This window comes from Ictidomys tridecemlineatus, chromosome 4, assembly GCF_052094955.1.
Source record: "Ictidomys tridecemlineatus isolate mIctTri1 chromosome 4, mIctTri1.hap1, whole genome shotgun sequence".
Classification (NCBI taxonomy): Eukaryota; Metazoa; Chordata; class Mammalia; order Rodentia; family Sciuridae; genus Ictidomys; species Ictidomys tridecemlineatus.
In genome coordinates this window covers 17,441,780-17,455,222 of record NC_135480.1, presented here as the reverse complement: position 1 = coordinate 17,455,222, position 13,443 = coordinate 17,441,780, and the positions used below count along the sequence as shown (strand labels likewise).

The 13,443-nt window shown below is 33.0% G+C and overlaps 1 protein-coding gene and 1 pseudogene across 1 annotated transcript; both read right to left on the bottom strand.

The window, feature by feature from the left end:
* Window positions 1–527: 527 nt before the first annotated feature.
* LOC101960848 (olfactory receptor 4P4) lies at window positions 528–1,466 on the bottom strand. Its single transcript, XM_005341538.1, has one exon. The coding sequence runs from the start codon at window positions 1,464–1,466 to the stop codon at window positions 528–530; it is 939 nt and encodes a 312-aa protein (XP_005341595.1).
* Window positions 1,467–12,223: 10,757 nt separating this feature from the next.
* On the bottom strand, window positions 12,224–13,156 carry LOC101961126 (olfactory receptor 4P4-like; annotated as a pseudogene).
* Window positions 13,157–13,443: the final 287 nt, after the last annotated feature.

Below are 13,443 nucleotides of genomic sequence, written 5' to 3'. Positions count from 1 at the left end.
AAACCAATAGGAGAGGAGGAAATTAAGTACTCAAAATAAAAAGTCACATAAAGAGGACTTAAGGCAAGTCTGTGGAAGTAGAGGAAAAGCAACATTAAAAAATATTATATTGCCCAACAAGGAAAGGTTGGAGAAAATGCTGGAAAGACTTAATTATGACTCAATTATTGCATGTACTGTATATAAACTTTTAAAAATTGGTATATATATATATATATATATATATATATGTGTGTGTGTGTACATGGAGAGAGAGAGAGTATATATAAGGGTATAGTGCGGTGTGATAATTTCACACATACATGCAATATATGATGATTGGGGACTTAGCATATCCAATACCTTGAACATTTATTATCAAATCGTCTCTTCTATCTATTTAAAAATCTATAGTAAAAATTGTTAACTGTGATCACTCTACTGTGCCATTTCATACTTATTCCTCCTATTTACATGCAATTGTGCTTTTAGTACATTCTATTTCTCAGATTTTGGTTGAGCTCTAAAGTGAAATTCTAAGATGTCTTTCACAGAAGTAGCTTCCCTTCCACAAACACTGGATGACACCACATTTTCCTTATGGCATTCTTCATCTCCAAGTTTCTCAGCGTGTAGATCAGAGGATTGAACATAGGAGCAATGATGGTGTAGAACAGAGCAAACATTTTGTCTACGGGAAAAGTTACATTTGGTCTGATATAAATGAAAAGGACAGGCACAAAGAACAGAATCACAACTGTCATGTGAGAACTGCAAGTTGAAAGAGCTTTGGAACGGCTTTCTGCAGGGTAAACCCTGATGGTATATAGTATCAAGATATAGGACACCATCAAAATCACAAAAATTACCAAAGCAATCAGTCCTGAATTAATAATTACCAACAGACCAATTCTGTTTGTATCAGTGCAAGCCAATTTTAACAAAGGATACACATCGCAAAAGTAGTGATCTATCTCATTGGGCCCACAGAATGGTAAAAAGATAGTGAGAAGAAACTGACTGGCAGAGTGTGCAAATCCCCCAGCAAAGCACACCAGGATGATTGTGTGGCACCTCTGCCTGCTCATGATGGCAGCATAGTGCAGGGGCTTGCAGATGGCCACATAGCGGTCATATGCCATCCCCGTGAGGATGAAGATCTCCATGCCTCCAAGGAAGTGGATGACGAAGAGCTGTATCATGCAGTTATTATAGGAAATGATCTTCTGTTGAGCCAGTAAGTCAGTCATTAGTTTGGGTGTCACTGTGGTCGTATAGCAAAGATCAGAGAGTGAGAGGTAATAAAGGAAAAAATACATGGGTTGGTTGATGAGCTGAGTGTATGCGATAGAAACCATTATGAGCACATTTCCCATCCAAATAGCAATGTAGCAAAATAAAAATAATACAAAGCAGAGAACCTCAATGTTCCTATTTTGAGAAAGTCCCAGGAGAATAAACACAGTGACATTATTCCTATTGGCCATTGTCCAGTTCCGTAAAAATAAATAACAGCTACCTGAAAAGACATAATTCATAGGTTAATCTCAGAAATTTCAAAAACAGTTTTGATGATAACAGTAACATCAGGAAACTATCAGAAAGAAACTATCAGAATTTCAGAAAGAAGATTCCAAAATTTCAGAAAATTAAAATCATTATTTTTAATTAAAGTATGTTATCTTGTTTTTTTCTTTTTTGGATTATTCTCAGGATGAGTTCAAAAGTCAACCTTTCAAGAACATTATGTTCAATCTTGAAAGGGTGAAATAAACACATTCAATCTAAAAGTTAAAAAGTCACAGGGGGAAGGATGGATGGACATTCAGAGGATTAGGCAAAGAGGAATGAAGGACAGGGAGGAGAAACAGGAATAGGAAAGACAGTAGACTAAATTGGGCATAACTTTCCCATATTTACATTTGAATACATGACATACATCACATACAACCACAAGAATGGAATTCTAATTAGAATAAGTCAAACTCTACATATGTAGAATATGTCAAAATATACTCTATGGTCATTATGTATAAAAAGAAGAAATAAAAGTGCTGTATATGAAAAACATTTAAAGGCTGCTTAAAATGATCCAAAGCACATGTTGGAGAAAACATACAATTTTTAACAAATCATGTAGGAAAACTGGTTATTCATATTTAGAAGAAAGGAATTCTATCTCTCTGACCCTGCATAGAAATTAACTCAAAGTAGATCGAAAACTTAGAAATTAAATCAGGAGCACTGTAACTACAAGAAGAAAATTAGAGTCAACATTTCAACATATTGTCCTAGGAACTGACTTAATTAACAAAATGAAGCTTAAGAAATAAAATCAAGAATTAGTAAGCTGTATGTCATCAAATTAAAATGCCTCTGCAAAGAAATGAAAGCAATGATGAGCATAGAGAGAGAGCCTACAGATTGGGAAGAAAATTTTGCCAGATACTCTTCCCACCTCAGACCAATATCCAGGTACATGAAGAACCAAAACCTTAATCAATCAATAAATAAACCAAGTGACAAATGAGCAAAGGAACTACACAGACATTTCACAAAAGAGGAAATACAAATGGCCAAGAAATATATGAAAAAAAATGTTCAACATTGTTAGTAAATAGAGAAATACAAGTAAATCAAAATTACACTGAGATTTCATCTCACCCCAGTCAGAATGGCAATCATCAAAAATACAAATAATAAAAATTGAAAGTGAGGATGTTGGGAAGACGGTACACTTCTCCATTTTTGTTGGGACTGCAAATTAGTACACTCAATTTTACAAGCACTATGGAGACTGCTTAAAAGACTAGAAATGGAAACATCCTATGACCCAGATGTCTCACTGTTTGTTATGTATCTAACAGAACTAAAAATATCATTCTAAAGTGATGCATGGATACCAATGTTTAGTCCAGCACAGTTCACAAAGACCAAGTTATGGAACCAGCCTAGGTGCTCAATAACAGACAAATAGAAAAAGACAATGTGGTATATGTACACGATGGAGTTTTATTTATTCATAAAGAAGAATTAAATTACTTTATAGTGAAATGTAAAACAAAATTAAAAAACTAATACCATTTCTATTAATACATATGTCTATATAATACAGATATGTAAACATACAGATAAATATACATATGGATTTATGAAAGTTTGAAGATGAATACTCTATTTTAGTAAGAGGATTATACAACTATTCCAAGTGTTTCTATTTTTCCTTTTCCATACATATGATTTTGATAATAAATGTTCATATTTTAACATAATTATGCTTATCTCTGTAGGCAGGTCACTGACATATTTATCCACATAATTACACAATAATTAAAATTGAAGCAGAGAAACAAAAGGCAGTTTCACCTGGATGGTTTTGCTCTTGTCACAGGACACGGTTTTCTGAAAATCAAAGGTTTTCTCAGTTTTTGAAAGAAGAATCTGAATTTCTGTTTTCTGTTTCAAGTACCTTATGCCTCCTGTCAAACCTTGTGATGAATCTTGACACTGTGTATTTCAGAGAGCAGGGTTTTGGAAGTTTATGGGAAAAGGTTTATGTGACAACAGGTAGTTGTTACCTATAGATTGTTATTTAATATCCTAAAGCATGATTTGAGGTACAAAGCACTGTATTACTCTGCATTAAATTTTTCTCACTTATAAAATGAGAAAACAGATTGGGCATAGTCATGAAATGGTTAAGAAATCTCTAGTAAATCAATAAATGCCTAACGTTTCTAAACCAGAGATTTTTAAAAATTTTTTATTCTAATTTGTTATATAGGACAGCAGAATGCATTACAATTCATATGACACATACAGAGCACAGTTTTTCATATCTCTGGTTGTATACAAAGTATACTCACACCATTCGTGTAGTCATACATGTACTTAGGGTAATGATGTCCATTTCATTCCACTATCTTTTTTATCTCCTTCTCCCCACCTTCCCCTCCCTCCCATTTGCTCTATCTAGAGTTTGTCTAATTTTCCCATGCTCCCCCTCCCAACCTCACAGTGAATCAGCCTCCATATATCAGAGAAAACATTCACAATTTGGTTCTTGGGGACTGATTAATTTCACTTACTATTATATTCTCCAACTCCATCCATTTACCTGCAAATGCCATGATTTTACTCCTAAACCAGAGATTTTTAATGTCTGAATTTATTTAAATGCCTGTGTTACCATATCAGTACTCTTAAAAGTTGTCAGTAGCACAATCCAATGAATTTAACTTCAAGGAAATTCAAGAGTCATATTATAGAAGCAGGAAGGAAGCTTTGAGATTTTCCAGTCAAATCCTCTGCCTATCAAGAGAAGGGTTTCTAAACAAACACCCTTGCTAACCACATGTTTAACCCTCCAGTTGTCTTGGTTCTCCAGGCCAAGGGTAAGGCTTTACTGTGCTTCTTTGCAGCTCTCCATTTTCATTTCATTTTCTCTCTCACACTGGTCACTATGTGTATGATGCCACTGACTTACCTTCTTAAGTCTGGAGTAGAAGAGGGTGGCAGGTTTCTATACCTGAGTCAGCTCAGCTGACAATTTTAAATGTGAGTTCATATTTTTGTTTTTTCTTCCACACTCCAAAATATGACACATAACATCTCTCCATATAGTGTTATGTTTCAAATTTAAAAAATAGATGAAGAACTTTGTAAAGAAGAAAACAAAACACTACAGCCACAAACATAGCATTATGTTTAGCTCTGTTTGATCAATATCCAGAAGTAATATCACTTTAGAAATATTAAAAAAAATTAATGAAGGCACTTCTGATAATGTATATGCAGACTTCCAAGGGATCATTAAACAAATCAGAACTGGAAAGTGGAATTTTATGAGTCCAGAACTTGAGTTTATACCTAACAGGTGAAGAGCCAAAGTAATATGAAATTTAATATGAAAATCCTTGCTGTTTTCAGAATTATTTTATTCTGGTGTACAAATCCAAAGCTTTTGACTATTTAAGCCATTCTAATATTGATATATAAATGTCAAAATGGGATGAAAAACTAAGCCAATTTCTCCAAGAATAGAAAAATACCGTCAATATACAAAAACTACAAAACAACACTGTTCCTCTCTCCTACAGACAGAAGCCATTTGAAAAGGGTGAGCTGTATCATGTACCTGGTTAAAGAGCACTGAGTCTCCTGTTTCCAGTCTCCCACACAATCTATAAAATATAAAGAGTGAAATGAAACTACTTGGGTTTACACTGTAAACCATGCTATGGGTAAATGCATGGTCTCAGTAAGCTATTTAACTACACTACCCATGTATTGGTCTACTAATTCTTATATTATCTTATGATTTGAGCATTCCCATGGGGTAACATTCTTCTAAACTCTTCATAGACATTAATTTTTAAATCTTCACAATGCCTCTAAGAATACTTGTAGACCCATTTTATAAAATAGTGTATTGTGTAATAATGAGATGGGAGGGAAAGGGAGAGAAAAGGGAAATTGCATGGAAATGAAGGGAGACCCTCATTGCTATACAAAATTACATATAAGAGGTTGTGAGGGGAATGGGAAAATAAACAAGGAGAGAAATGAATTACAGTAGATGGGGTAGAGAGAGAAGATGTGAGGGAAGGGGAGGGGGGATAGTAGGGGATAGGAAAGGTAGCAGAATACAACAATTACTAATAGGGCATTATCTAAAATTGTGGCTGTGTAATCGATGTGATTCTGCAGTCTGCATTTGGGGTAAAATTGGGAGTTCATTGGTTGTTCACAACATTACAAAGCTCTTGACATATCATACTTCGAACAATAGTTTCAAGTGAGTTATGAACTCCCATTTTTACCCCAAATTAAAAAAAAAAAGGAATACTAGCCAAAAGTACCACTAGAGAGTTTGTTTTTAATAAAACTAAAATTTTCTTAAATGTTTTTAAATAAAAAAATTAATGGTAAAAAAAAATAAATAAAATAAAATTGGGAGTTCATAATCCACTTCAGTCTAATGTATGAAATATGATATGTCAAGAGCTTTGTAATGTTGTGAACAACCAATAAAAAAATAATGTTAAATAAGTAATGTAAAAAATAAATACACTTCACCTGGCAATGTGAGTAAAATTTTGTGCAACTAGCACTTCTCTTGTAAAAATTCCATGTAATCACAAAACAATTAATTGTATTGTTATTTAAACAAAGGTTACAGTGACTCAAGCATTTCTGTTTTTATAATTTAAACTAAAATAAAACAGATGCTTAATTTACAAGATCTTAAGTCCCTCCAGGCAGAGAAACTGTCTTACCTACTGCCTAGAATTCTGAGTATCCTTGAACAGACTTACTTTTGCATTTTAGCCACCTCTCTTGAATCTCTGTGATTTTGGTCATGTATTTTTTTTATTTTTTCACATCATAGCATTACTGATGTGTACAGTGCAAAGGAGAACATCTACTTCAGCTACTTGGGAACAATTAACTTCCAGTTGTTAAATACATGAAAAGAGTCATCTAGTCCATCATGCAGGCTCAAAAAAATATTTTACTCAATCTTTTTGTTTCTAGGTCTTGTCAAATAGAGGCTAACATTCATTAAAACACCAACCATTAAATGATTGTTGAGTGAGTAAAGATACAAATTCAAAGATTTAAGACAATACATAGATAAGTCATTCAATAATGTAATTAGTATCATAACAATCATTGCATGTAATGAGGACAGGCAACAAAGTAACAGAGATAAGTTAAACACATTCCCAAGTTTTGAGACATTTCCATTTGTTTTTTTTATAGTGATCTGCATGGATCTCTGGTTAATTCTTTGTGGAGTAGAGATACTGACATTGGTAGTGTCTGTTGCAAGTATCTCACTTGTCAATCACTTTTTCCTTAATCATACTTTTCTGCCTACCAAGAGTTCTAATGATTTTTTTGTATTTGAAATTTGCCACTCTAGTAAGTATCCCTCTTATGTCTACCTTTGTACCCCTCTACAAAACTCTTTGAATTTATTATCCACGTAATCTCAAAACAAGTTAGTTTATCAAATTCAGACAGGATGTCTGGACTTGATTTAACTGACATTCAATCTGAATTTAACAAATTGGAGTCAAAATAAATATCCACACAGACAGGATAAAGCCAGGGGAGAAATAACTCACCACACATGTTCCATTGCTTCAATAATTATGAATTCATTCCTATATTCTTCCTTTCACAGTTTTCTCTTTTCTCTTTGAAATTGACAATTTTCCTACTGTCCAGATGATTTTATTTCAGTTTCTGGGTTTACACTTCACTTTGCAAAGGCCAAGATATTTATAGAAAAAAAAATGAGAGAATGAATCATTTTAGAGATAACTGACATTTGTTTGTAGACCTGCTGCAGTTAAACTAGGATATGGACAATAAATAGTATGAAAAGCCAGTTGACTTTGCCAATGATTTAGGAATCTCTGTTGTTAACCTCCTCCAGGACCCCAGTGACTGAATTCCCTTGCATATTACACAACAAGTTCACTGATGAAAACAAATTCCATGTTTTTTTTTTTTTAAGAATCTATTTATTCTGTAATCTCTATAAATTGACTGATCAGAGTGCAGTATATCTCCACCTCTTAGGGTAGGCAATGTGCTTTGTCTTTCTTTAAAAAGTGCATTTATTGTATTCTTTGAGGAAATTTTAAAAATGCATTTAGTTTGCTTATAGAAAATGGAATTCAGAAAAAATTAAAAATGGTAAAACTTAGTATTGTTTTATATGGAAATAATGTAGAAATCTTTCTTCAAAGAACTAGAAAAAAAGTTACAAATAATTTGATTTGTTTCCACATGACTTCTGTTTTGTTTCTCTTTTTCTTCTTGAACATCTGTGTCTAAAGTTAGAGCTGATTTCCCTTGTGCTATGTGTGCAGAACAAGGCACAGAAAATGCATGCTGAGCACTGACTCTGCCCCAGGTACCAAGGGTTCTCAAGCTCATCTTCCAAGGTACCTGATGAGACAGAGTCTTGTTTCCCCATTTTCCCAGCAGAAATCCCTGTAACATAAAACACATACTGTTTTTTCAGGTGTCAGGGAAGAAGAGTTTATCACCAACAGTCAGGAAAACAGTTAGTTCTGGGGAAAAAAAGAGGTGAGGCCAGGAGAGGATATAACATACCTTTGGAGATGATGGCAGGCATCTCTGTCTTGATTTTTAAGATTAGAGGGATACTGTCTTTGTAATTCTTCTCCATCTCTTCCTCTTCCTCTCCTTCTTCTTCTTTTTCAAGTTTTTTTATGTAATAAATTTAATAATTTGATAAATTGAAAAAAATGCAAGAGACCCTAAGATATTCCAGGTACCAAAGCTTCCAAAGGAGTAATGGCCAATTGGCCTCCAAAGATTTAACTTGAAAGCAATTCTAGATGTTTTAGGAAACATCCTACACTCTGAAGGAAACCTGTTTTGACTTTATTATACTTTAAATGACTGTTCTAATCTGAGTAGTGCTTCCACAGCTATTTCTCTTCTTAACACAGAAGACATTCTCTCCCGGCATCCCCTCTGCTCTCCTTGTACTCCTAACTTTACAGATGAACTTTCCGTAGTCTTTGCTCTTAGACTCCTGTACCTGGAGTTATACAGACCAACTTTCTCACCCAGAAGAACATTTGCATTGGTGGATTCTTTCCTCCAAAGAGAAAATAACAAAATATGTCTATGTTCTTCAATCTTACAAAAAATAAAATTTTTGTGTACATTTTGTGTATATTATTTATCTCTGTAAATAAAATTATCACTAAGGTGGATCTTTACACCTTGATTAAACAAGATTGGAGATATATATATATATATAGATAGATAGATAGATAGATGGATAGATAGATATAGTTATACACACACACACACACACATATTCAAGGAAATTTAAATAAAATATTATACCCATAACTCTTGAAAGAATGAGAAAAAAATACTTGCTATTTTATTTCCAATGATAATTACATACAGCAATTAAGAATATTTTAGCATACAGATAATCATTACAGTTTATATATTTGAGTACTGCATGTATTTGTAACTTCATATAATGAATGTCTCTTTTTTAACTTAAATTAATTAATTTCAGTATTTCCCTTGTTTCTTTATTAGTGTATAAATATTTCATCCAATAAAACCATAGTCTTTAGTGTCCTATACAAAAATTTTATAAAATTCAATGAACATTTATGAATGGCATATCTATCTATCTATATCTATCTATCTATCTATCTATCTATCTATCTATCTATCTATATATATATGAGATATATGATTGTAAAATGAGCAATTGATTTATTTACATAATCAATGTGGATATTAAAGGCTCTTATATTTGTTTCACTGAAGAAGTTTTACAGGGTATAGTTGAATTTTGGTCATCAATGATAACTTAAGTCAGTTTTGACCCAAATATGAAAATGAGTAAAAATTAACTCATCAAACACTGCATGAATAACAATTTTGAGAGTAGAAGACCTTGCACTTTATAAAGAATGTGGCAAAAAGTCTGGCTGGGTATGCATATAATGTATTTTGAATTAGTCAAAAATAAAAGGACCTGGGAAACTCTAAAGGTTAATTAAAACTATTGCAGTTTAGCTTCCTGATTTATATTTCTTGATTTGAATAGATTTGGAGAATATGCTATGAACTACATTTCACTAAATGATATGATTTTCTCTGGGGGTTCATGTTTAAAGGAGATGATAAAGAAAACTAAAATGTCACTAAATATCACATCAAAAAAATACAGACCTATTTTTATAACTTTTGTTGTAAAATGTCTAAATCCTACAGGAATAAAATTTCTCTTAACAATTACTCAATTTTCTTTCATATGAAATATCAACTTATCATTTCCTATGAAGGTAATACAAGTTTTCTTCTCAGCTTTCGGGCATAAATGAAGCATAAGATTCACAGAAGTCTACTGATTTGGATAGTGAGAAAGTGACAAAAAGACATTCTTATCAGAGTTTAATGACTGAATCATTGCTCTCTTTTATTTTCACCAGTGCTTTGAGATGTGGCCTTTGATTATGGATAAAAATTCACCATTCATTTGTCTTTTGTCTGAGCCCCTAAGATTTTATAGTGATTTGTCATTTTTGATGGTTTGAAGCTGCCTTTAGGATAGAAATATAGAGAATTTTTGATCAAAAAGAACATGTAGATAGAATATGTTATGAAGTTAAATGAATATGAAGGTGTGATTTTTTAAATTTATAAAAGTGAATAGAACTAAGAATAATACTTAGTACTGTCCTGAAACCTGTAGGCATTGTCTTATTGTCTTCCATTGTTTGATATTAGAGAATGACTTATTCAGGACTATATTAAATTTTTATTGGTAACTTGTGAAAAATGTAATTTATACAATCATTTTCCAACATAAATTGGTACAGGTTGTATTATATATTATATTTCTTCCATTTCCTCTCCATTTATATTGTATTAAAATTGAAATGATAGTTTGAAATTTTGCTGCATTTAAAGGTTAAAATCACCATTATATTTTTAAAATAAATTGTTTGTTAATATTTTGGTGTTATTTTCCTTCTATTTCAAAAGGACATATTTTCTCTTTGGTAATATAAAAAAACTTTAAAAAAATTTTTTTCTCTGCTTCCATTGGGAAATTTTTCTTTAAAATCTACTCTTCCCAGTATTCACACTTCACATGTTTCCATCAATGGGCATATTGCTATATTTTTGTCATCATATATACCTGTGTTATTGTTATTGGTTTTCTAAAAGGAAAAGGAAAGATGGGGCTGGAGTTGGGGCTCAGTGGTAGAGCACTTCTCTGACACATCCGAGGCACTGGGTTCAATCCTCAGCACCTTGCACCATATAAAAATAATGAAAATAAAAGTATTACATCCATCTACAACCAAAAACAAATAAATAGAAAAGAAAATATACCAACAAAAAGAATTATAGTTCATGAAAATTTGGTTGCTATCATTTCTCTTTTTCTCTCCACAATGGTGATTAAATTCATATCTCTTGTTTATGTATTGGGACACATTGACATGAAGTCTTCCCCAAATGAATACTCTTGGAGTCACTTGATTAAACAGCTCTGCCGTGAAAAAATAATATCTATTAACTATTCATCTTGCCCTTCTACATTCAAGTACATTTTATTTTTAAACAACATAAAGGAAAAATCACTTTCCATCAGTCCACTTTTTTTTTTTTTTAAGTTAGTGCATCTCCATTATACAGAATGATGGGTTTCACTGTGGCATGTTAACAGGTATGTACAACACAATTAGTTGAATTTCATGCCTCAGTATTGGCCCTGTCATCCCCTCCTTCTTCCCCTAATCCTCTCCTTCTACCTTACTTAACCATCTACATTGGTGCCCTATCTGCCAGCCCCCAATTTCCCCTCAAGCCTCCACCTATGAAGGAATATATAATAATTTTCTCCTGAGTCTGGATTATATTTTTCAAAATTGTGGTCTCCAGTTCAATCCAATTTCCTGACAATTACACAATTTTTATCTTCTTTAAGGCTCAGTAAAACTTTATTGTATTTATATACCATATTTTTGTCATGTATTCATCAATTGATGTACACTCAGACTGATTCCACAGGTTGCCTATTAAAAACTGTTATGTGATAAACATGTGTATGCATGTATCCCTAAAGTATGTAAAATTTAACTCTTAAAACACTACCCTTGCCTATGACATTTGGTTATAGTGGGGGTTCTGTAGCATAAGAGGAAGGTATGACCACCATTTTTAAATTTTCATTTTATATAAAATTTTCTGTATAAACTTCGCCATTATATAACTGAATTTAAAATGTCATCATACAAGATTTCTTTGGAATAATATTAGAAAAAATCTTAGTAATAAAAAGTATTATATCTGAAAAACATTTTTAATCTACTCAATTTCTAAGGAAAGATCAAATAGATTTGTGGTCTCCTGAATAAATTATAGATTAAATAATTATTAAAATTGTAAATTCGCATCAGAGTTGACTATGACAAAGTCACAAATTTGCCCTTTCATTAAACAGGAATATCATATGTATGTACACACATATCCTACTTCATCTCAGACTCTTTAGTGCAATTGTCATTGTACTGCTAATTCTTTGGTTCCTGATCCTTCTACCTTTATGAAAAAATGATTTGCCTTCAATACTTTGAAAACAATAGTGCTCCTTGGAGGCAAGTAAATGTTTTCAGCTGCATACAGTTGTAGGGGCATTAAATATTACAAGTCAATAATGTTTTTCTTCTAAAAATACTTTTTGACACCAAACTTTTCTCATAGCCTTTTTCATCTCTGTGTTCGGCAAGGTGTAGATGAGGGGGTTGAACATGGGAGCAATAATGGTGTAAAACAGAGCAAAGATTTTGTCCTCAGGGAAAGTGTTAGGAGGTCTAAGGTAGGCAAATATGGAAGGTCCAAAGAATAAGATGACCACAGTGATATGAAACCACAAGTAGAGAGGGCTTTGCGCCTCCCCTCTGCTGAGTGGTTTCTCAATGTGAATAAAATGACCACATAAGGCCCAAACAACAGAATGAATGTTACCAAGGCAACCAGTCCTGAATTGGCAACCATAAAGACACCAGTGAGGTAGGTATCAGTACAGGCAATTTTCAACAAAGGAAAAATGTCACAATAGTAGTGGTCAATTGTGTTGGGACCACAGAAGGGCAACTGGACAATCATACAGAACTTGGAAAAGGAGTGGACAGCTCCACCAGCCCAGGCAGCCAAGATCAGGACACTGCACCTGGTTCTGCTCATGATTATCATGTAGGGCAGAGGTTTGCAGATGGCAACATAGTGATCAAAGGCCATGGCTGTCAGGATTAGTACTTCAATCAATCCAAAGAAGCGCATCATCACGACCTGCCACATGCAGTAGCCATAGGAGATGGTGTTTCTTCCCACTAGCTGGTCACCAATCAGTTTGGATGTCACAAAGGAGGTATAGCAGATGTCCATAGAAGATAAGTGACTGAGGAAATAGTACTGGGTTGGTGAAATGAGAACTGCAGCCAACAGAGGTGAGGATCAGAAGGTTTCCCACGAAGATGGAAAGATAACAAAATAAGAAGAACACTAGGCAAAAAATTGGTATGTTATGGTCAGAAGAAAGGTCCATGAGAATGAGTTCTGATACGTTCCTCTGACTTTCCATATTTTGCATGCTCTGTGCAAAATCTGAGTATCTGTGGAAAAGTAATTTAGAGAAAATCATTTTCAATTGGATCCTAATTCTATAAACCTTATTGAGTACTGGAAACCAGTCTAACACTTTGCAAAAGCAAATTAATAAATATATTAATTATATTTCTTCTTGTGATTTATAACTTATTTCTCTAACAATTTCTTTTTAAAATTTTCCAATGTTCTGTCATTTCTAATACTAAGAATATATTTTATTAATTTTTGAAATGTAAGATTTAAAATTTTCATTTACCTAAA